The sequence below is a fragment of the Diabrotica undecimpunctata genome, chromosome 2 (assembly GCF_040954645.1).
Source record: "Diabrotica undecimpunctata isolate CICGRU chromosome 2, icDiaUnde3, whole genome shotgun sequence".
In the NCBI taxonomy this organism is placed as follows: domain Eukaryota; kingdom Metazoa; phylum Arthropoda; class Insecta; order Coleoptera; family Chrysomelidae; genus Diabrotica; species Diabrotica undecimpunctata.
This window is the reverse complement of record NC_092804.1, coordinates 56,411,308-56,437,153: the sequence shown is the minus strand read 5'-3', so window position 1 is coordinate 56,437,153 and position 25,846 is coordinate 56,411,308. Positions and strand designations below refer to the sequence as shown.

General features: G+C 34.7%; 2 protein-coding genes and 1 pseudogene across 4 annotated transcripts in view; 2 read left to right on the top strand and 1 right to left on the bottom strand.

The window, feature by feature from the left end:
• Nipped-A (Transcription-associated protein Nipped-A) overlaps positions 1–25,846 on the top strand; it is a 199,036-nt gene that overhangs the window by 14,848 nt on the left and 158,342 nt on the right. The window contains exon 2 of one of the 2 annotated variants that reach the window (XM_072522930.1): positions 10,837–10,874. The exons of the other annotated variant lie outside the window; for it this stretch is intronic. The gene's annotated coding sequence lies outside the window, so the exon portion shown is untranslated. The remainder of the gene's footprint in view (positions 1–10,836; positions 10,875–25,846) is intronic. 2 annotated transcript variants of the gene reach the window in all.
• The window catches only part of LOC140434572 (NACHT and WD repeat domain-containing protein 2), a 114,546-nt gene that overhangs the window by 15,461 nt on the left and 73,239 nt on the right, over positions 1–25,846 (bottom strand). For both annotated transcript variants that reach the window (XM_072522931.1, XM_072522932.1), the window contains exons 20-24: positions 10,803–10,996; positions 10,251–10,419; positions 9,439–9,657; positions 7,769–7,915; positions 2,182–2,387 (exon numbers count right to left, since the gene is read on the bottom strand). In XM_072522931.1, coding sequence (XP_072379032.1) covers positions 2,182–2,387; positions 7,769–7,915; positions 9,439–9,657; positions 10,251–10,419; positions 10,803–10,996 — 935 coding nt within the window. The remainder of the gene's footprint in view (positions 1–2,181; positions 2,388–7,768; positions 7,916–9,438; positions 9,658–10,250; positions 10,420–10,802; positions 10,997–25,846) is intronic.
• LOC140434573 (serine/threonine-protein kinase 24 pseudogene) overlaps positions 22,987–25,846 on the top strand; it is a 29,538-nt pseudogene continuing 26,678 nt past the window's right edge.

The window sequence follows — 25,846 nt, the reverse complement described above, 5'->3', positions numbered from 1 at the left end:
ACCCTTTAAATGGCCCCTAAATGGTACCATTTGTTCATCAATACATAGGTTTTCTTCTAACTTTAACTCTAAACAACATCGTTTCCTGATACCATCATACAAAGGACATACTCTATAGAACTTAGTTATTGGGGATTGTCAAAGTATTTACACAATTTAAATTTGATCGAAATTGAAAAAATCGGTCTCTTGCCATTTTTTCAATATATATATTCATATGCAAATTTTTGTGCCAATATAAACAAACAAAATTTTTCGTTATGAAAAGCATACATATTAGTAAAAGTGGCTCTCTGCTCAAACTCCTGTTCATATATATATATATATATATATATATATATATATATATATATATATATATATATATATATATATATATATATAAAGGATCATAAGCCTCTTCACTTGGGGGCTTTGTAGGGGTAGGTTGTTGTTCCGGTTAAGTTTACCGAAAGTACAAGCTGATTATAACCGCAAATGTCAAACATGGAACAAAAAATTTCGGTATAACAGTGTTGGCATGTTTTTATAATGTAGATGCTGTATGCTTCAAATATAAAAAGATAAAGCTTTAGAAAAGTACATTTTGTTTATATTATATTATGAATTCTGCAATTTTTTATTTATATAAAACAACAATTAGTAAATATTTGTTTCTTTGTAGATTAATTGCAGTTAGTTATTAGAAATTTTTTTAGCAATTACCCTTTGATAGATTAGGGGATAGATTTGGCAATCATCATATCAGCAGTTGCCAGATTACAACAGATGTTTGCAATTAATCTCGAAAGAGATAAATAGTTACTCGTTATTGCTTCATATAAATTAAAAATTGCAGAATTCATAAAATAGTTTAATCAAAATGTACTTTTTAAAAGCTTTATCTCTTTATATTTGAAGCATACAACATATGCATTATAAAAACATGCCAACACTGCCAAACCGAAATATTTTTGACATTTGCGGCTATATTCAGCTTGTACTCTCGGTAAACTCAACCGTTGTTCCTTATTCCAAACCAAATCTGGAGGTTCAAAATCTTTCTTACGCCATTTTACAGATTTTTTGGTTGTTACAAAGCTAAAATTGCCTTCGTTTGAAGTAGATGGTCTATCAAATGGTAAATCGTTCTTATCAGCGTCGTGTGACTCAGGGTCGTTCTCATCATCCTCGTGTGACTCAGGGATTTGAATCTTTGTGGGCCCTGTGTGATCAGCCCCTACACGAACTTCTTTTTTCTTGCCTGACGAGGGCTCTGAACTGTCATCTTTATCTTTCTCCTCATTCCAATATGACTCAGTTTATCTTTCTCCTCATTCCAGTATGACTCAGATAACTCATCAAGGGTAGGTCCCAATTTATCGACACCTACACGAACTTTTATTTTACTTGAGAAGATTTCTGGAATATCATTCTCCTCACCCTAGTTCCTCATCCAAGTTCAATATCAGAAACGGTATCCAGTACTTAATTCCATTAAAATAGCTGCATCTTTTCATTTTCTGGATCGTATTTTCTCTCTGAAAATAAAAATATTTACATAGATTTTAGTAAATCACCTACTAAAACTCACATTTAAAATAAAAATATGTAAAAAAATACATTTTTTAAAAATATGTGCATGTATATTTATTGCACCTAGCTCAAAAAAATTAAATTGTATATGAAAATACATTCATTTCCATTTCAGTCCAATCCTAAAGTTCATAAAACAAATAAAAACCGATTTTTTATCGTTTTACTACACAATGAAATTATAAAACTTTCAAAATTATATAAAAGCAAATGGATGTTCTTGGATTTTTATTTACTTACCTTGAGTAAGTCTTCGAGCGCCCGCCATTGCAAATAAACAATAAAATAAGTTCTCGTTACAACTACTGTTGCGTCGCGAATATGATTCAGTTTTAAAATAAAGGCTCCTACAGGTGATCTACGTAAGTTTCTCACATTAGTATTCAAGATTTCTTAAAGACGGAGTTAGCTGAAGTAACTGTACATAATTATGACCCAAGGGCCTGAAAGTATTAAGAGTGTGCTTTTGCAAAAATCTATCCATTTTCTTATTATTTTTGGAACCGTTTAATAATAAGTTAAATAAAAAGTATTTTCACAGAAACAAAATAGTATTTTAGGAATATTGTAAAAATATTTCATTAGTTTGTTTATACTTAAACATACTTGGTATTTCCCTTACACAAACTGTAGCCACAGTTCGAACACAATCTGTTCCTGGAGGATTGCTGGGTTTTGATATTGAAATAATCTTTGTACCATTATCCACAAGAGTTAACTGCCTGATTCCAGGTTGTTCTTCTTTAAAGATAACTTGTTGAGTGAGTCTTAGCCATATTAAAATATTCCCAGACTCTGCAGACATTATGTACCTAGAATATTGTTTAATAAATCATTTTAAAAACCCTGTTGGAATTAAAACTAGTCTTATACTCGAAAGAGAACAATCAGAATTTTTGTTATCAGATAAGTAAAGCATGAGCAACATTTTTTTAAATTTTTTTGCAGTTTTGAATTATTACTGCTAGTATTTATTATATGTAGGGCCAATTGCTTTATTCACAACACCTGTACTATTTTCAAAAGTTTTTTACAAATAGTATTTAAGTAAAAAAATTTATATGGATGTTAAGTAAAGTCTTTTTATTTTGAGAACTGTATTAATGGCATTTCTTTGTTTTATTATTTATTATTCCAATTTTATAACAATATACAACACTATTATATTAGACTATTTGTTTATTTAGGGTATTGGGAATCTTAAATCAAATCCCTGGTGATACCTCAGCTACAACATACCTGAGATTTGCAATTGCATTGACTTACTGAATTATAAAAACATACCCTCTTTTTGATAATTCTTGTAGTTTCAAAGTTTCTGTGGATCTATCTTTGCTTGTAGTCTAAGATCCCACTGCAAGATCACTAAGTTCATAACGTAGTTAATCAAACTGACATTTTTACATACATTTTAGAATATGAGAATACATTTATATGCATAGGTTGCCAGTCAAAAAGTGGCCGCAAATATTTTTAATTCAATTAATAGTACATAATTAATATTTGATCAAAAATTTTATTTCCTTAATGTTTTGTGTAAAACTTAATGAGGTCGCTGGTTAAATGATTAGAATAATAATGAAAAAAATGCAATATTTTGATTATGAATAAATTAGCAGTTAATTTAAATATCACGAAAAATACCTGGCTTAACTCATTGTTGTTATCTGTACAAAGAAAAAACACTTACCTTTGAAATATGGTGTATTAATTGTAGCAAGCAGTAGAAGAGTAGCATCTGCGCGTCGCGACACAAGGGACGCATACGTCCTGGTCAAACTAGAGGAGATGCTTACACCGTGATGTCTCAATTTAAAGTGTCTTTGTTAGCATTTGTAAGTATAAAAATCCACAATCAAACATTTTAAGGGGTGGTAACAGGAGGCGAATCCTCATAAATCAGAGTTTTAAAACGGTCGCCCAGCCTTGATACCAAATTGCGTATACAATTCGGCAGAAATTTGATAGTCTAACAACAAGTGAATTTCTTTGAACATAAAAACAGATTACCATATGGTAGCCAGTTTGACAATGAGAATTTACTGAATAGAAGATAAAATAATATACTGTAATCTTTTAAAGTAAATAAGTAGTTAGAATAAATAATTAAAAAAGATCATATTCAGTAAAAAAATATTTAATGTAAAATATGTATATAGATACTAAATACTTTCCCAAACAGTTAATTTAGTTTTTAAAAAAATATGCTGCTCATGACTTAAATGCATGTTTTTTATTAATTATAAAATATTTATCAAAGATAAAATAAAGTTAGTGAGCAACGGTACTGGTTTGACAAGTGATATGTATATTATTATTAAGCAATTTTTGCAGTCGGATGGACCCCAATGAAACTTGTTGCATTCGATTGGTAAGAGTGTCAGGAAATTTTGTGAATAAAAATGCTAATGTGGAAATGAAAATTGCATTATTCAACAAGGAAAATGCATTTTCCAAAGAGCATTTTGATGTGATGAAAAATGATACATTTGTAATTCGAAAATAATTGACGGAAATGGGTTCAATAATATTACTCGGGGAAACTTTGGAGTCACTAAACACGAATATCTGGACGACGATGGTCTCCGAGATACCTGGACTTCGTCTCCTGGAAATTGTGGAAATTCGATATAAAATACAAACTCGTTACAGAGTAGTTTTTGGGTTCGCTGAATTTGCACTGATTTTGTATCGAATTTTCACAAAACTCCAGGAGACGAAGCCCGTCTTGGGCCCCAGGTGCCTCGCACACCATTGCCGACATCATATTAGTGTTCAGCGACCAAAAATCTTCTTAGTAACGAGTTTGCACTGATTTTGTATCGATGTATGGAATTTCCACAAAACTCCAGGGAACGGGTCACCAGATACGTCGGAGACCATCGCTGTCATGATATTCGTGTTCAGTGACCCCAAGAACCCCTGAATAGTAAAATTGAACTCATTTCCGTCAATTATTTCCGATTTAAAAATTTATTATATTTCATCACTTCGAAATGCACTTTGGAAAAGCACTTTTCTTGTTCAATATTGCAATTTTCATTTCTACATTTTTCATTTTCATTTCATTTTGTTCACAAAATTTCCTGACATTTTTACGAATCGAATGCAACAAGTTTCATTGAGGTCCATCCAACTGCAAAAAGTTTGTAGGTTTTGGGCTTTTTACTGCTGCATTGCCTCGTCTATATCTATTGACGCATGCTTTAAAAATTCACACAACTGACACTAGCCATGGCAACCCAGAGGCGTTGCGCCCTAGCTCTCCTTTACTTTATCTTTGATTACTCGCGTTTTTAACAGGTGGCAATCCTAATTTGCGATAATTTTTCTCAGGCAACCTTATATCTGTGGCGCACCCAGGGCATATAAAGTAAACAATATATAAAGAATAGAAGAAAAATGTAACTTGTCTTTCACACACAATACAAACAATCCAAAACGCTGATTGAATAATTAAATTACCACTTTAAATATGTAGAACACAATAATTATTGTATAAATACGCAATAATTAATAATATTTTTCATTATATTTAGATATAGATACCTAATATTAGGCTTATAAGAAATTAGACAAAACGAGTCTGTTGCGAGTAGCATGCGCCTACAGGACTGTATCTGCGGCAGTCTTGTGGACTATCACGGGTTGTGTTCCTCTGCATGTGTTAAAACAGTAGAAAAAGAAAAGAGACATCTCTATGGGAGAAGAAAGCATTTGACAACAGCTATAAAAAAAAGAAAGGGAAAGATCAATGGAAAAATGGCAAGAAGAGTGGAACAACAAGGAAGATGTTGCTCAGTGGACAAAGATGCTGATTCCGAGCCTAAGGGACTGGGTAGATTGTCTGTTTTAGGGCGTATCTTCATAGGTTCAGAAAGACAGATGCAGATAAATGCCTATACTGCGAATATTCCGACACTGTTACTCACACAATGCTGGAGTGTAATAGATGTACAGTGGAGAGAAACAGAATGTATAAAGAAATAGGTATGAACCCTGTGACTGTAAGAGATGATCGTAAAGATGACGGGAAATACGGAGGGATGGAATAGTGTTCACAATTACATGCAAGCAGTCAATAAAAAGAAAGAAGAAGAAGAGAAATACCAACCGGGCTAATGACAGAGATAAGATCTAATTACTATTTTAATGGGAAAAAGTCGTAATTGAAGGTTAAAATAAGTTTAATGACGTTTGAATTTTTGATCTTGCACTGATAACTTGTTTATACTCCAACAATTAATATAAAAAAGAATAGCGGTTGGTACAGAAGTACATCTAGCCTTCATCGACCTAGAAAAGGCGTATAATACAGTTCCAAGACTTAAATTGTGGCAAGCTTAACAACAACTCGACATTAGTCCATACCTTTTAGGAATAATCACAGAAGTATACAGGGATAACACTACTTACCTAAAAATCGGATATAGACTATCAGAGCCAATAAAAGAAACTAAAGGACTAAAACAAGGATGCAGTATGTCACCCTTACTGTTTAATTTATATATTGAGGCAGCCCTCCAAAATTGGAAAAACCACTGCCAGGGAGTGGGAATCTCCATAAGAAATGATGTACTGTTCTCCCTAAACTTTGCGGATGACCAAGTCATCCTAGCTCAAGATTCTTATGATCTAGAATTTATTATAAAGTGTCTATAGAGAGAATATTTAAAATGGGGGTTACAAGTCAGCATGAAGAAAACAGAATATTTACTTAATTATCAGTTCAGATGCAAGGTTTGAAGTGTTGATAGACGAGGACGTGGAAATCAAACAAGTGAAAAAATTTAAATATTTAGATCCACTCATTGCTAAGAACGGCTTGGGAGAAACCGAAATTAAACACGAAGTAATCAGGGACGTAAAATTGTAGGATGTCTGAACTCCTTATGGTGGGATCACCACATTTCCGAAAGGAACAAAAAAAGAATATGGCAAACCATGGTTGAATCAGTTCTTTGTTCTATGGCTCTGAAGTATGGACAATTAATGCAGACCTAAAGAGAAGATTGTTGACAGTTGAAATGGATTATTTGAGAAGAAGTGCTAGAATATCAAGGCAGGAAAGGAAGACTAACGAATCTATAAGAAATAACATGAATGCTACAGAAACGGTCATTGACAGAATAGAAAGAAGAGGTTCAAAATGGTTTGGACATCAATTGAGAATGTCTGACAAACGTTGGCCCCAAAAACTTCACAAATCGAAGCCCCCTGGAAGAAAAAAAAGAGGTAGACCTCGACGCTCTTGAAATGAAGGAATTAGAAGAGCGATGGAATCGACAGGTTTGGAGGAGGAGCATGCCTTGCACCGGGAGGATTCCTGGAGGAGAAAGGGAATACGGCGATAGCCGTCTTCAAAATGTATTGTATTTACAAGTTAGATTAATGTCAAACGTCAATAACCTTATTTTAATCTTCAATTTTGGCTTATTCCCATTAAAATAGTAATTACTTTAAAATGCCACAAGAAAATAGCTCCAGAACAATAGATAAGATCTAGATAAGAGAAGGGAGTGTTCCAAAAATGTCGTCAGCCTTACAGTGGCCATCCCACTTTCGGAGTACGGTACGTGCGACAGTCAACTGCGCATAAGTAAGAGAGGGTGGTTTTAGTTGGTAGGCAGGATAATAGATACCTGAATCTTTGGAACTGCTATCTTTAGTACTTTAAATTAAACTAAAACCCAAATTCTAGGGACTCAACATGGAGGTAGCATAAAAAAATTTCAAAACCCCCCCCTAAGACAAATTCTGAGTGCGCCACTGCCTTATATCATTTTATTAAAACAATAGCTTTAATTTGATATAAAAAAACATGCGTGTACCACATGTTCAGTGTATTTTATTTAAAATATAAATGAACGAAATAAAATTTTTGTTAAAAAATTAATTAACACAAATTGAATTAGAACTATTTGCGGCCACTTTTTGACTGGCAATCAATGTATTCTCCTATTCTTAAATCTATGTAAAAATGTGGGTTATATTAACTACGTTATGAACGTAGTGATCTTGCAGTGGGATCTCGTATTATTGGGTACATATTGACTTTTATTAATTTTTGATTTCATTTATTTTAATTATTTTTACTGATAGTTCAATCCGACTTGATTCTTGAAAAGCCTAGTTTATTTCATGTTTTTGTTGGTTTTAAGTTTTTGTTTCTTACAATTATATTCATACTTACTTTCCATCTGGAGTAATGATAGCATGGGTAACTATAGCACCCAAAGGACTGTCTGCCAATTTTGCGGTTAGTTTACCTACTCGAAGGTCCCAAACACCTACACAATTTCTGGTAGCTGTTACAGCTAAACTTAAGTTATCCGATAAACTACAAAATAAAGCATATTAAAAATCGACGGAATCTACAGATACTAGATTAAAATGTACACATTAAGATCTATTAAAAAATTATCCTTAAAGCTGTTTTGCAGGATTTACAATTGAAAATGAAATTATCATACGAATTTTCATTAAAAGTTAAAAGCACATATTACTTTTATAATATAAAACTTATATAAAATAGAATTTGTAGTGTAATACTGGTTCTGTGACCTTGTATAGCATGATTCAAGAATAAAAACCCAGCTATAACTCCTAAATGTCTCTGGCTGTATGACAAGACTGTTCTCGGTAAAGTCAAGATATGACTTTTTCTAGTTAATAGGCTTTTATTGATCTGGCTTTTAAATCTTTTTGCCAGTATAATTCATTTGTAATGCTAGCCGTTAAGACTTTCGCCAATTAATGGCGAAATGTCAATATTAGTAGGTAGGTAGGAATCTATCTGAATTTTTTAGAAGAATAGAGAAACTTGAATCATTATTAATACAATTATTTTTATCAATAATTTATGTTCCCATTTTAATTTTACATTAAATTTCATCATCGAAACTACATATCCTCCCCACTATCTCCAGTAATTTACTATCTAAACTCCCTACTATCCAGATTAAAGCAAGCCCTCATCAAAAACGGTTACCGCGAAAATCACATCAACAGGACCACCCCCAGACATCAATCTCCCATTTAATCTCAATAAAAAGACTCAGACCTCACCATACGTAATCTTTTCTTCCTTACATCAAAGGTGTCACAGACAAAATCGACAAAATTCTTAAATCAAGAGGAACAAAGACAATATTTACCCCCTATAAAAACTTATCTCTTGTCCGATCAATCAAAGGCAATATTCCAAATGAACAACACGGAGTTTATGAAATTCCTGGTGCAGACTGCCCTCGATCCTATGTAGGCCAAACAAATCGTAGAATCCAAAATAGGATTTATGAACATTCCATTTCTGTTCGCAACTCCGACTCAATTTCAGCTCTAGGTCAACACCATCTTCATACAGGTCACAAAATTGATTTTGAAAACTCCAGAACCATAGCTACCATCCACTTCTGTAAACTTAGAATTATCCGAGAAGCCATAGAAATTGAAAAAAGGCCAAATTGTCTCAATAAAAGAGTTGACGGCATACGGTTACCTTCGACATGGATACCTCTCATAAAGAAAATGTACCAGTACCAGTAATGCATTGGTTAGTGATCAGAGTAGTAGTGTCTGGAGACTCGGGAGACTGAGATCTCGGAATCCTCGAAGACATCAAAGAGGATGTCGAAAGCTCGGCGCATTGATAATCGACGCGGTTCAATCCGGAACACTGTTGAGTTTAATAGTAATTCTTGTAATAGTATTAATCTTAGCTCTAGGTTTAATTGTACTAAGCGCCGAAATCTTTCGGAACATCTTTTCCTCCCAGTTTTCTTACATCGGTTTTAACCTCATCTAACCACTTTTAGATAATATTATTATAAAATAAATTTTATGTATTCTCTTAGTGTTTACCTTATAGAATCTACTTGTAGTTCATGCCTGTCTATCACATGGACTGTTTCGAAAATATTATTTATGTTCCATACTTTTGCCGTTCGATCTATAGAAGATGTAACAATGCTATTCCAGTTGCCTACGGTCAATGGTTCTAATTGGATTATACGTCCAAAATGTGCATCCAAAACCTTAACCAATTTTTTCGATTCCATACTCCAAACATATAGATTTTTTCTAAAAGATATCAGAACATGAAATTTAATAAACACACTGGACACAAGGAAACTAAATTTCCGTAGTTGGCTGTATACCATGTATCACAATTTTTTTTATTTAAAAAATTCCTTTATAAAAGATATAATAATAAAAACTCTATCGGGCTACATCACAGAACCTTGTCTGAATAACTATTCCATCATCAGTGCTATCTGAATGTACATGTTTGAAGCAACTAAATATATGGGTAAAAACCCTTTAAATGTAGTTTGATTAACTTTGAGGTACATCTTTGATAATTAAAAACTATGATTTTTAAGTTACAAAAGGAATTGATCACTTCCTTTTTTTATCCATATATTTAGTGGCTTCAAACATGTACACCCAGATAGCACTGATGATGGAATAGTTATTCCGAAAACGTTCTGTGATGTAGCCCGATAGGGTTTTATTATTATACCTTTTTTAAATGAATTTTTTAAACAAAAATTTTTACACCGGCTTTATGGAATGCGTTCATTTATTGAATATGTTCATATTCCTAATATTGATACATATTTTTGCTTATTTTTGTTAAAGAAAGCATAAAGCCAAATATTAGATTATCTCACCTTACTCCTGCAATGGCGTAATTTTTGTGTGCACTCAAAGTTATCGAGTTAGATTGTGACATTTTTGTAGTGATATTTCTTGTACCATATGGAAGACTTAAACTGACTACATTTTCGTAATTTCTTTCTTCATTAAAATCCCAAATAACAAATCCATTATTAGTTGTACCTTAAATATAAAATGTAAACTTAAAATATAATATTTATTTGACAAATTTGAACATATATGAGACTTCCTCCATTTTTTATGGATTGAGCTTTCAGAGTCCAATCTTCTACCCCATATAACAGATTAATCTTGCTTGTTCTAATATATTCGAAACATGGCAACAGGAGAAATATGACGTGAATGGAGAATTTTTTAAACTCACGTGTATACAAAAAATGGATCAAAGACTTTCTGGCAACTGGACCAATAATTAATACAATGCGGTCTTCACATTCAATTCCATCCAGCGCCAGTTTAATAGGACAAAATCACAGTGCCCTTTTGAAGATTGTGAATTTGTCATTTCAACAAATTAAATAACAAAAATATATTTTTAGTCTTACCAAATAATATATTATCGTGTTTGTCCAATTTCAGCTGCAAAATAGCCTCAGTATCATCATTTGATGTTCTCGGTAAGTCTTCTAATTTGTACCATATTTTTGATTCTGTATTTTTTTCATATTTTGAAACTTGGTAGGAATCCGGTGTAGTGCATGTATACAAAACAGATTTGTCTTTTATGAATACAATCGCACTAAAAAAGAGAATAAATTATTAAAAGTATTTTGATAACCTAAAAATAAAGGAAAAGCGACAATTCTTATACTACATTTTATCAGAAAATATATATCAAAAAACCGTTTTATCTAAAATCATTAATTGCTACTCAAGACATAAGTATCTATGAGATACTAGGTAATTAGTTACATAGTCAACATTAAACTAAAATTATAAAATCTTATTTGTTTGGCATATTGTTTTGACCATTAGTATTTTCCAGTTAAGATAATTAATATTATTGTAGTATTAGCGAAAAAAATTATTAACACAAAAAATTAACAATACTAATAATAATAACAACAAAAAATAACAAAAATACTGCACTGACAGTCTATAAAAGCGTAACGATCGTACTAAATAGAAAGTTACATAAAAATTTGTCGTGGAATACCAAGGAATTAATTGTCTAAGAACATCAAACCCTGTCCCGCAGCGCTAATACATTCTTCTTCATGTGCCTTGTCCATTCTGAACGTTGGCAATCAACATGGCTATTCCGACTTTGTTTACGGCAGATCTGAATAGTTCAGCAGATGACAATCCGAACCATTGCCGCAAGTTTTGGAGCCACGAGTGTCTTCTTCTCCCTGGACCCCTTCTGCTCTCTATTTTCCCTTGAACGATCAGCTGTAGTGCTCTATATTTATTATGTCTCATAACGTGACCCAAGTATTTCAACTTTCTTTTCTTTATATTTATTCCTACCTCCCTCTCTTTACCTATCCGGCGTAGTACCTCTTCGTTGGTCACGTGCTCAGTCCAGGATATACGTGATATACGTCGGTAAGCCCACATTTCGAAGGCCTCTAGTTTTTTCATCAATGTTGCGATCATTGTCCACGCCTACATTCCATATAACAAAACCGGGAATACATAACATTTCAGATGTCGAATTTTGAGAGGTAGGGTGAGGCTTTTAGAGGTGAAAATTTGCTTCATGCTAGTGAACGATGCTCTTGCCTTTTCTACTCTTATACGTATTTCCTTCGCTTGATCCCAATTTGAGTTAACTGTTGTTCCCAAGTAGATGTACGAATCCACGTGTTCAATTCTTTCATTGTCTAATATCAGTTGCCGTGGTGGCTATTGGGTTTGGTTTTTGTGATATTTAGTCTGAGTCCGTATTGTGCACTTGTTTTTTGTATCTTACTCATTAGGCAACTCAGTTCCTCCATGCTACTTGCTAGAATCACAGTGTCATCAGCATACCTTATGTTATTAATTATTTCTCCATTTATCTTTATGCCTTGTGTGCTTTCCTCCAGCGCTGTTTTAAATACTTCTTCTGAGTATATATTAAAGAGAATAGGAGACAAGATACAGCCCTGTCGTACCCCTTTCTTGATCTCAATTTTATTGGTCAATGTAGATCCTACTTTCACTTTAGCTGTTTGACCCCAATAGGGACTCGCTATTGTTCGAATGTCTCTGTAGTCGACTCCGATCTTATGGAGAACTTCAATTATCTTTTCGTGCTTTACGTTATCGAATGCTTTTGCGTAGTCTATAAAGCATATGTACACGTCTTTGTTCATATCTCTGCAGCGCTGGATGAGTACCTGTAGACTAAAAAGTGCTTCTCTTGTCCCAAGAGAATTCCGAAACCCAAACTGCGAATCTCCAATGTTATCCTCGCATTTTTTGCTTATTCTGTTGTAAATAACCTTGGTGTATGCCTTCGAAATGTGGTTAATTAGACTTATCATCCGATGTTGATCACAAGACTTTGCTTTTGGTTTTTTCGGTATGGCAACAAAAGTTGACTCTAGCCAGTCTTCAGGAAACTCCCCGCTGTTATAAATATTGTTAAAGAGTCTGACGAGTGAGTCTAGAAATTGACTGTTTGTTTCGCAAAGCATTTTCAATACTTCCCCGTATACGTTATCGTTGCCTGGTCTTTTGTTATTTTTAAGACCCTTTATAGCATTCTCCACTTCTGATTTTAGAATAGAAGGGCCAGTATCATCATTGCTCAGTGTATACCCACTAGGACGGTCATCATTAAACAGTTGTTCCACATAAGTTTCCCAGATTCTAACTATTTTGTGGTCTAGTTGTAGATTTCCATTATCATCGCAAAGCCCTTTCGATAAAATATTGTAGCTTTTCTTTGTTGTGACTTCCTTTATCTTCTTATGCATATTGTGATAGTCGTATACCTTTTCGCACTGTTCGATTTCTTCGCATCTCTCCGAGAACCATTTCTCTTTAGTTTTTCTTATCTCAGCTCTTATTCGTCTATGGGTTTCACGGTATTTGGCAGTATCTTTAGTTTTATATATCCGTCTCTCTTCCATCATGTCAAGGATTTCTGCAGTCATCCAGTCTTTCTTTTTTCTCTTATCAGGTAGTAAAAACTTAGTGCTTGAAGTCCTAATCTCTTCTTTAATTTCACTCGACTTTTCCAGCGCTTACCATTTAAACGAGCCGACAATTCCACGGGTCCAAGTAGATAATCGTCAACTACTCTTATCCAGACGTGTATGCTAAACCTATGCTGATGCTTAAATTCTTAAACAACGTGGGGATTGTCATCAACGTACGAATAATAATGTGTATTATGTACATTAAAAATTCCATTTTTTTGTAAATGTAGCTTCGTCGCAAAACAAAATGTATCTGAAAAAATTTCCTTTTTGATTTTTCTGATTTTGTAACAATATAGTGACTTCTTCACGAGCAGGAAAATCTCCTTGTAGCAGTGTAAGCAGGTGTAGCAGGATATAAATTTTCGTAGTTTAAGATATTTCCTGCGGAAGATTTTTAAATTGTGGGATACATGGCAGATGGTCTTCGAACGCTAATTTTTAAATTTTCCTCAACTTCCATTAAAGTAACATCATTATGTCGCCCTGTTTCATTATTTTTTGGAAACACTGAACTTGTTTTTCTTAATCGGGAAATTTTTTAGCGTATCTACGATACAGCTCGAACGTTACACCTCATTTCGCAATAAACTAAATGTATATCAGCGTATTCCTTATTAATAAAAACTTAAAGAGAAACTTCATGAACTGACAACAATTTGACAATGAAAAACGTAGGTTATATGTTCTGTTGACAGTTCAAAGCCAACTAGTGCAAAAAAATATTAATTTAACTTTCATGACGAAAAATTTTCAAATCGATTTTTCTCGAAAACTACCGACATAAAATAAGAGTACCTTTTTGTACTACAATACTTGAAAATCTAATAATCTAGTATCACGGATGCTTAAAAGTTAAAAACATGAAAGATATGCGTTAAAATAACCGTTGACCTACTCAAAATGGACGCTTATGAGCGGTACTAGAAATTGGCAATTGATGGAATAGATTTAACTCTCGAGGAAAAATAATAGTACCAGTTTTCGTTTTTCTAAATTGAAGCGTTCTGGAGATATTTAAAAAAAAACTAATTACAAGCAGTCACCTTCAAAGATCTCTAGCTCCCTTAGGAAGCATTTTCGGACTAGGTGAATTGAGTTTAATTGCCTTAAAATTATCTGAGGAATCTCCGCTCTTCGTTTGTCAGGAAACTTTCTGGACACCCTGTATATTGGGTAAAAAATATAATTATAACTTTTTAAACTGTATGGTACTCCTCAAAACAATGGCCGCATAGTCCTACGTAGCAGATGGCACATTGTGATTTTTTTTTTTTCAGGTTTTCAATTTTTTAAATCAAATGGTTCCGTTGATCCAGTCGTATATATAAAAAGATGGTCTGCCGCGGGCTTCCGGCGCACTTTTATATCTATTCAATTTAGTCCTAAAATTGAGCTGGCTTATGCAGTCTTTACTTTGTTTTCTAATATGCCAAGTGGTATGGACACAAGCATCCACGAAAACAGAGACCAATACCATCTACGATTTCTTATTGAAATTCGGTAGAGATATATATATATATATTTTGTACCATTCTGTATACCCCTTCCATTTCCTCATTGCATTTAAGGAAAACAGATGGGCATGGAATTTGGATCATCTTTTTCAATTGTTGGGAATATTTTTTTTGACAGTCGTTGCAGGAAGAACCCCAAAAGTATTCGACGCAATTGATATAATCAATGAGAGCCTAATAATAAACGGTGAGCCACTTAATAACATAAGATATATTGACGATATCGTCCTTTTTGCGGAAACACTAGAACTGCAATACCTTGTTCAACAACCAAATGTATATTGCAATGATTATGGACTAAAAAGAAATTTGAAGGAAACCAAGTTCAGGGTATTTACAAAAGCACAAAACATCAAAGTTAAGCTAGTACTGGACAACACAGAAATTGAGCAAATATCTTCATACAAATACCTTAGAATATGGATCACAAAAGATACTGATCAAACAAAAGAAATAAGATGCCGCATTAAAATTGCACGGTCAACTAACAGAATGGGAAAACTTTTCTATAATCGCAATATCAATATAACGCTCTGAATAAAAATGCTTCAATGTTATATTTTCTCCACCCTTTTGTATGAGGTTGAGGTCTAGACACTAAAACAATCCAATATTAAAAATCTGGAAGCATTCGAAATGTGGTGTTACCGGCGTATTCTGAAAATATCATGGATGGATCGCAAAACAAACGTACAAGTCCTCGGACAACTAGGAAAACAATGCAAAGTTTTAAATTTCATAAAAATCAGGAAGTTGGAATACTAGATACACATCACGAGAGGTGAAAAATACGAACAATTAAGGAATATAATGCAGGGCAACACCGACGGTACTCAACGACTAACAAAAATATTAAATGACATATATTTAAACGGATTAATACCAAGATCATGGTTGATGTCAACGTTTATTACTCTACCAAAGTAGAGAGAAAGAAAACAAAATCCGTATCCTGCAATGTTTTCCGGACCATCAGCTTAATGAGCCACATTTTAAAGTTATTTCTAAAAATCATACATCACAGGATATAGACTATGCGAAGAAAAAATCAGCCGTACACAGTTTGGTTTTCAGAACGCAGTGGGTACGAGAGAGGCTCTCTTTAACATACAAGTGCTATTTTAACGATGTAGAGATGTGAATTGCGATATTTATGCACGCTTCATTGATTACCATAAAGTTTTCGATTCAGTAAAACACCACAAGCTGATGGAGATATTAACAAATATTGGAATAAACACCTGTGATCTAAGAATTATTAGCAATCTTTACTGGAATCAAACATCGTCTATTCGTACAGAGGCAGGAGAATCCGATGATATCAAAATCAAACGTGGAGTCCCACAGGGATGTATACTTTTACCCTTGCTGTTTAACATATACTCTGAGGCAATCTGTCAAGAAGCAGTAGAGGATGTTGAAGCCGGAATTCGAATTAACGGAGAATGTATCAATACCATCAGATACGCGGATGACACTGTGGTATTCGCTGACAGTTATAAAGTTCTCCAAGAGTTAATGAATAGAATCACAGAAGTAAGTCAGAGATATGGACTTTCACTGAACATTAAGAAAACAAAATGTATGATGATATCTAAGAAGAAACAGCAAATTGAAGGAATCAGTGTGAATGGTCAACCAATAGAAAAAGTAAAAACATACACCTACCTTGGTACGAACGTCAATGAAAATTGGGATCATTCCCTAGAAATAAGATGTAGGATAGAGAAAGCAAGATCTGCATTTCAAAAAATGGCTAAGCTATTCAAATGTCATGATTTATCAGTACCCATAAAAATCATGTTTCTTCTTCTTGATGTGCTTATCCGTTACGAATGTTGGCGATCATCATGGCAATCTTTATCTTATCTGCATCAGCGCGGAAAAGCTGCACAGATGTTGTATTGAACCAGATTCTGAGGTTCTTTAACCAAGATGTTCTTCTTCTTCCTGGACCTCGTTTTCCAAATATTTTTCCTTGCAGGATGGCTTGAAGGAGAGCATATCTGGATTCATTTCGCATAATATGTCCGAAAAACTGTAACTTTCGAGATTTGATGGTGGTCAGTACCTCTCGGTTCTTATTCATTCTTCTTGATGCTCGTTCCAACCTTTGCTGGAGACGGTCGCATAAATTTGTTTTTCTAGTACAAAAATATCTATTATTATAGTAACCAGTTCTTATTGGAAACTATATCGTTAATTACTAATATTAATTATCAGTGTTCTAAAAACGCAAACAAAATAAAACAAGTGCTATTTCCAAACGCCAAATACCGGCAAATAAAAGCCATAGGCGTATCATAAATAATTGTTCGTGATGTATAAAATATTTAATCGTGATACAGGATGGACATAGACAATCCGTTCTTAAATTCAAACAAAGTGAGCAGATCTCCGCCGAGAAGTTCAACTTCAGAAAAACACATCGCTAATCTGCAAATAACTACCATGCAACAACCATCGAGCAACAGAACCTTGTCTAGCGAACAACAAAGGAATGAAAATTGCTCAACCAATATAGTACTCCAAGAGACAGAGTCAACTGAGAATCAACATGAACAACCAGGTAACTCTTTTCTTTCTAATCATGCTTCTTCTTCTTCTTATCTACCGTCACAAATATACATCGCAAATCCACAAAATAGCCAAGAAAACCAAGATCAAGAATGGAAAACTGTTCAAGCCCACAAACGAGCAAGAAATGACAGCCCTGGAGGTGATAAACAACTAAAACAAACAATAATGAGCGATTACTGGCTCAAAGCACCCACACCAACGTCTAATAGATTTGCTAGCTTAGATGAAGTACCTGATGAGACCAACCAAACCAGAACTGATGCAGTTAAAGAAAGTATTCAACCCCCACCCATATTTGTTTCAGATGTAGGTGATATACAACCTCTTCGACAATTGTTAGAAACAATATCCCCTCTGGGATATTCCATCAAATGTCTCTATAACAACCAAGTAAAGATCCAGCCCTCAACTTCTGAATATTACCGAAACATAACCAAAGCACTCAATGAGAAAAATACACATTATTACACCTATCAAACAAAGGAAGAAAGAACATTCCGAGTTGTGCTTCGTAATATGCATCAGACAGCAGATAAAGACGCTTTAGTACATGAGCTAGGATTAATGGGACACGAAGTAACCAACATAGCTAATATATATATAAGAATGGATCCAAAATAGCGCTTCCGCTCTTTTGTATAGAATTAAAAACTAAGCCAAATAATAAAGACATATATGATGTGAGAGCACTCCAGAACATGATTGTGTCCTTCGAACCACCATATCCCAAACGTCAGGTTCCCCAATGTACCAAATGTCAACGCTACGGTCACACACAAAAATTCTGCCATATGCCTCCAAGATGCGTAAAGTGTGCAAGTAATCATCTTACTTTACACTGTCCACGAAAAGAACGCAGCAATAACGTAAAATGTGTACTTTGTATGGGAAACCATCCGGCCAACTATAAGGGCTGCAGCGTATACAAACAAATACAAAAAGAAAAATTCCCCCAACTCAGAAAGAATCAAGAGACCCACAGAACAGACACCCATGAAACCAATAGTCAAAGAGTAACCCCTGGTGTTTCTTACGCCCAAAAAACTTCAGGAAATAGTCAAGCGGATGAAATCACAAATCAACAAACTAATGTCGGCTCAAACCATTCAACGAAAATTGCCAACCTTGAAAACCTGATGACAAAACTAGTAGAGAGAATGGACACTATGCTTAATCTTCTTATGACTATGATTTCCAAAATGCACTAATGCAACACAGACTTAAAATAGCCGTCTGGAACTCAAATGGCCTAACGAACCACATCCAAGAAATAAAAATTTTCCTCGACGAGAAGAAAATTGATGTTATGCTTGTATCAGAAGCTCATCTAACAGACAAAAACTATATCAAAATTCCAAAATACATTGTCCACTACACAAAACATCCAAATGACAAGGCACACGGTGGCACAGCTATTATTATCAAATCTAATATAAAACACCATGAGTTAAATAAGCTCAGTGAAAAGTACCTGCAATCAACTAGCATTGTCATCGAAGACTGGCTAGGCAACCTTACCTTATCTGCGGTCTACTGTCCTCCTGGTCAACCAATCAACGAAAACAACTTTAGCGCCTATTTCAGTTCTCTTGGACACAAATTCATAGCAGGAGGAGACTTTAACTGTAAACATCATCACTGGGGCTCTAGGGTAATTACAACAAGGGGTAGACAACTGCTGAAGTCAATAACAGGAAACAACCTACAACACATATCTACAGGAGAACCAACTTATTGGCCCACAGATCCAAATAAAACACCAGATCTCTTAGACTTCTGTGTGATTAAAGGTATCTCTCTTAACTATTTAGCAATAGAATCATGCTGGGACCTCTCTTCAGATCATTCTCCCATTCTAATTGACCTAGACTCCAAAATCATACTCAGAAATAAGCCTCCAGTCCTAACCAATAATCAAACAAATTGGAAAATATTCCGAAGCGCACTAGCAGAACAAATACCAACGAACTTGCCACTTAAAACAGAATTACAAATTGAAAATGCGGTACAACAACAACTTACTACCTCCATACAAAAGGCAGGTTGGATTTCTACTCCCGAATAAACAACATGGAAGGAAAGCATAAACTGTTCGCAAAGTGCAAACAACCTGATCGATGAGAAAAGAAAACTTAGGAAAAAGTGGCAAAACACACACGCTCCTATTGACAAACAAAATTTAAACAGAATTACCAGAAGACTTAAAAATCTATTAAAAGAAGAGAAAAACAGGGGGATCCAAACTTACTTAGAAAATTTGACTCCGTCCAAAGACACCAATTATTCTCTATGGAAGGCGACGAGAAAGGTAAAAGGTCCACAAGACGCCATGCCTCCTCTAAAAAATGTCAAAGGTAAATGGGCAAGAACAGACACAGAAAAATCTGAGACATTCGCTGAACATCTTTCTACAGTATTTAGTCCATTTAACAGAGTAGTGCCATTAGAACAAGAAGAACCATTTAATTCTTTTCTTGAGGCTCCATATCAAATGGATCTACCTATCACCAAGTTTAATATTAAAGAAGTAAAACAGATAATAAAGAATGAGATACAACCCAATAAGGCTCCGGGATTTGACCTCATAACGGGTAAGATCCTCCAGGAACTAACCAATGACTGTTACAGAATAATCACTATGATCTTCAATGCTATGCTTAGTCTGCATTACTTCCCTCTGCAATGAAAAGTGGCACAGATTATACTCATTCAAAAACCTGGTAAAGATCCAAAAGATGTCAACTCATACCGACCGATTAGTCTACTCCCAGTCATCTCTAAGGTCTTCGAAAAACTTCTACTACGAAAAATCAAACCAATATTGGACGAAAAGTGTCTCATACCTGACCATCAATTCGGTTTTCGTAACCAACATGGTACAATAGAACAAGTTCACAGACTATACACAACAATAAGAAGTAGTCTCGAGAACAAGCAATATTGTACTGCAGCCTTTTTAGACGCCTCTCAAGCTTTTGACAAGGTGTGGCATACAGGACTTCTGTACAAATTAAAGAAAAATTTACCTTACCCTTACTTTAAACTGCTTCAATCATACCTTACAGAAAGGAGATATCTGGTAAAATATAGTGAAGCCTATACAAAACTCTACCCCATCCTATCTGGTGTACCTCAGGGTAGTGTGCTCGGACCGATTCTGTACCTGATATATACGGCTGACTTGCCAATAAGCAATAACCTAACGCTTGCAACATTCGCAGATGATACTGCTTTCTTGGCCTCTCATAGCAACCCAATAATAGCATCAGAAAGACTGCAACTACATCTGAACAAAACAAATGAATGGTTTAAACTCTGGAGAATTAGAGTAAACCCCTCAAAATCTACACAAATTACATTCACTCTAAGAAGAGGTACATGTCCACAAGTTAACCTCAATGGACATCCTTTGCCCCAAAAGCATGACGTAAAATACTAAAATACTAATACAAAGATTCCAATCCAAAACTCTGAGAACAATCGCTAATGCACCTTGGTATATCCAGAATGATGCAATACATAGAGATCTTCAGGTACTAACAGTCTCTGAAGAGTGCAAAAAAACTTCTGAACAATATCAAAACAGGTTGCGGGTGCATCCTAATACCCTGGCACACAATCTTCTCAACAACCAACAAGCGAAGAGATTGAAGCGACATGACCCCTTGGACCTACCTCACCTATCCTGACAGAGCCTACAGCAGTGGGAGTTACGCCTTCAACAGCATCCAGCCATTGTGATCAGTGCCGCTTTTAGTGCTCGCGTATCAGTGTATGTGCGCATCCTACCGGTAAAAAGCCAATTTGTGTCGTGATGATTTGGTCACTGGACCTTACATCTCTCTGTCATGTAAAGACAAAAAATTTTACTTATTGTTTTCACTGCAAAACAGATTGTAAAAATCTTAAATGTTAATAAAAAAAAAAAAAAAAAAAAAAAAAAAAAAAAAAAAAAAAAAAAAAAAAAAAATTCATTCTTCTAAGGACCTCCTCATTTATGACGCGGTCAGTCCACGGGATCTTAAGAATTCTCCGATATAGCCACATCTCAAATGCTTCCAGTTTTCTGCATATATCTTCGTTCAAGATCTACGATTCAACACCATAAAAAAGGACAGAGAAGACATAGCATCGCAGCATTCTTACTCTTGTATCAAGAGAGCGATTGTGACTCTTGAAGAAGGCCCCCATCCGATTGAAGGTGGATCTAGCTTTTCCGATGCGTGCTCTAATCTCCTGGTTGTTGGTCCATTCTTCATTTATTATGGTACCGAGGTAGTTGTAGTGCGTCACTCTTTCTACAGAGAATTGGTTGACGTGGAGTTGACCATTTGTTATCCTTTTCTTGCTAATTAATTATCATAAGCTTTTGACTTCTTAACACTAAAATCAGATTACTACGATGTTATATCTTTCCTATACTGTTGTACGGAGTTATGTCGTAGACTCTCACAGACGCTACCTGCAAGAAAATTGAGGCGTTCGAAACGTAGCTTTATCGTCGAATCCTGAAGATATCCTATACCGACCACGTTACTAACCAAAATCGAATACCTTGATCACACCATGAGGAACAGCAAAAGATGTGGGTTGCTGCAATTAATTCTACAAGGAAAAGTAGAAGGAAAACGAGGACCAAGAACGCGAAGGATTTCCTGTCTGAAAAATCTACGTACGTGGTTCAACACAACAACCACAAATCTTTTCAGAGCAGCAGTTTGCAAAATACAGATTGCCATGATGGTCGCCAACATCCGAAACGGATAGGCACTACAAGAAGAAGAAGAATAATGCAGGGCAAAATCAAAGGCAGAAGAAGCGTAGGAAGTCGTAAAATCTCGTGGCTACGCAATCTGCGTGAATGATTTAAATGCAGTTCAATTGAACTATTCAGGCGCGTAACCAACAAATTATAATTACCAATCTCCGATAGGAGCGTAACTTGAAGAAGGGAAAGAAGTAGTGAAAAACACTCTATCATATTGCTCTCTTATTGTAAAATTACCAGAAAAAAATTATAAGGTCCAAAAGAAAGTTTGTTCTAAAATTTTTAGTTATTTTTGTTTATAACTTTTTTATTTTCCATTTTACAATTAAAAGTAATAGAAATAAAGTTATAGACAATTTAATGTGCTACAAATAATGTCTGATAAAAATTTTTGTAGGGTTGCTAGTTTACGAGATACAGCTCGAAAATCATTTCCCCCCTTTTCCGCGATGGCCGTCAGGGGGGGGGGAACGGTGGTGACCCCACAAACTTACTTACCCTCCCAACACATCAAAAAAATAACATTGCGTCCTCTAAGAAATGCACGCTAAAGCATAAAAAATGTAACATTCTAATGGACTAATTGGATAGTTATATTATAATAAACATTTTTCCAGTTTTTGTTATTTTCAAAAATATCTATTACAAATTATAAAATGTTTTCATAGAATTCGTTACCTTAAATTAAAATTTTTCTTATCTATATTTCTTGACTTGTATTATACCGTCACTACCTAAACAATAGTCGAATAATACCCATCAAGATACATACACATTATCATTTTTATCAATCTTTAAAAAATATTGGATATTTTACTGACGAAATGTTGCGATAAAACAGTGATAAGGGAATTATTCTATTAAACCTAGAGCTGCCACACCAACCATCAAGGTAATTTGGTAAATATTTTGGAAGTGTATGAATATTAGTTTCATAGTGATTTTTTATGTAAAAGGTGACAGGAAGTGTGTTTTCTTTTTGAAGTGACAGTTAAATTCCGTGTCAGTGAATATTAGCGAAATATATTGTGTTATATAGCGTCATGTGTAATACATGACGAGTGGTATTGTCTCCATAGAGTTCCTTATTGCTGAATAGATTTGATGTATGTACTGTACAAATATTAGTAAGTTTTCATTACGGCTATTCTCTTATTCAACATTTTATTTTCTTTGACTAGTGCTTCCTTTTCAAACAATTTATCCCTGATCACTTCTGCATTAAGTATATGATTAGCACACCCCCTTACAGTAATTTCTACACTAGAAAAATTAGGTATCATATCCAAAACCATCAAAATTTTTTGTTATTGTTTTTCTGTGATATCATTACAAACTCTTATACCCTTCAGCTATCTGTACAGGAAGCGAAAATGTTATTTTCAACTCAACCAGCAAAATAAAGTAACTATTAATTCCAATATTTACAAATATAAATACTCAAACCACGAAGATCGTTTGGTGATGAAGTAGATGAGACAATTGAAAAAGAAACCTGAAAGAGGCGAATAGAAAGCGTCTGGAGGGAGGGTTGAGAGAATAAATCAGTGAAAATTCCGAAAATTCTTAGTAGTAGTAGTTTAATTTCGTGAGGTATTACTTGAAGAAAATGCATGTTAAGAATAACCCTTATAAGCTTGTTAAAGTGGATGTTTGTCTAAAATTACTTCAATTTGTAAGTATTATCCAAATTCTAAGAATCCTTTCTAGAACGTAGATAGCTCAACCTTGTTTTCTCTTTTCAATTTTCAATGTATAATTTCTTCACATTCTTAAGATTTTCCAATCTCTCACAGCTCTAATACTTTCCAATAGCTCACATTACCGTCCAAGTTACTTATATTTTAATGAAAACTGTGTTTCATTTTTTTTTTCATAGTAAAAACCATATGTTTTTCTTTTATGCCACCACGGTTTTCGTCTTTTTAGTCTGATGTTTCAGATGCTAAAACTCGTACTTCGTTGCCATTAATTAATACAAGTTTTTATCATCTGTGTTCTTTAAATTCTTTATAAATTCTGACCCTGAATCATCATCATCATCATCTTTGGCTCGACAATCCTCTGTGGATCTTGGCCTGCTCTAAGATTCGTCGCCATTCTGTTCGGTTTCTGGCAACATGTTGCCATCTTCTGATTTTTAATATCCGTAAGTCGGTTTCAACTCCATCTAACCACCTAATTCGCGGTCGGCCTTTGCTTCTTCTTCCTACAGGTGTTCTTGTGGTTAGCTTTTTAGCAATCGTATTTTCTGGCATTCGTATTCGTGTCCAGCCCATCTAAGTCGCTGTGTTTTAATGAACGTTATGACATCTGGCTCATCAAAGAGCTGATACAATTCAAAATTATGTCTTCTGCGCCACTGCCCTTGGTCGTTTATAGCTCCAAATATTTTGCGGAGTATTTTACGCTCAAATATTCCCAAAAGTCTTTCATCTTTCTGCGTTAGAGTCCATGTTTCTGCTCCATATGTGAGGACCGGCCTCAGCAATGTTTTGTATATAATAATTTTAGTTCTTCTTTGAATGTTTCTTGAGTGGAAATGCTTTTGGAGTCCATAGTATGCCCTATTTGTAAGATTTATTCGCCTTTTGATTTCTTCGCTTGTTTTATTGGTAGCAGTCAATAGCGACCCAAGGTATGTGAAGTTGTCAACACGTCCAAAGGTATGACTTCCAAAGACTGTTTCTCGTTCCTCATTTGCTATCGGATCCTTTGTAACCAACATGTACTTGGTTTTGTCTTGATGACTAGACCGACCTGTTTCGCCGCTGTTTCCAATTCTAGGAGATATTGCTCAACATCTCGCTTGCTACGCCCTATTATGTCAATGTCATCAGCATATGCCAAGACTTGTATCGATCTATTGTAAATAGTACCGCCGTCCCTAATTCGTGTATCTCGAACTGCCTTTTCTAAGGCAATATTAAATAGGAGGCAAGCCAGAGCATCCCCTTGTCTGAGTCCATCCTTTATCTCAAAGGATCTAGAATTCTCTCCCTGTATTCTAACAGTGGCTTCTAAGTTAGACATTGTCATTCTCGTTAGTCGGATAAGTTTCTCTGATATACCAAACTCATGCATTGATTGGTATAGCACTGTTCTCTTGACACTGTCGTATGTGGCCTTGAAGTCGACGAATAGGTGATGGGTTTCAATATTGAATTCTAATGTTTTCTCGAGAATCTGTCTTATGGCCCTGAATCACCCGAATATTTTTAAATATTTTGAAGAATGGATTTCCGTGGTTGTTTTCGACATCTTAAAGATTCTTCTTCTATTATATACATCTTATCAGATGTGTAGTGATTATGGGTGTTGGCGTTCTTTCAGTATTCTTCTTGCTCTTTTGATACTGACTCTCCATTTTCGTCTATTTTGAGTTAGTCGTACTCCACTTGCGAAGTTTGTATCTAGTAGTTTCTCCACTGTGCCGGTCCATCTGGTTGATAATCGCCTTATACATCTGATTTTCACTGAACTGTTAGCCTGTCTTATTTTATGTGGGTGTGATATGACCAAAGAAGGTTATTGTCATTGTAACTAAGCTAGAGAGATGCCGTGGGTTATTAATCTTCTAAAAAATAGATATG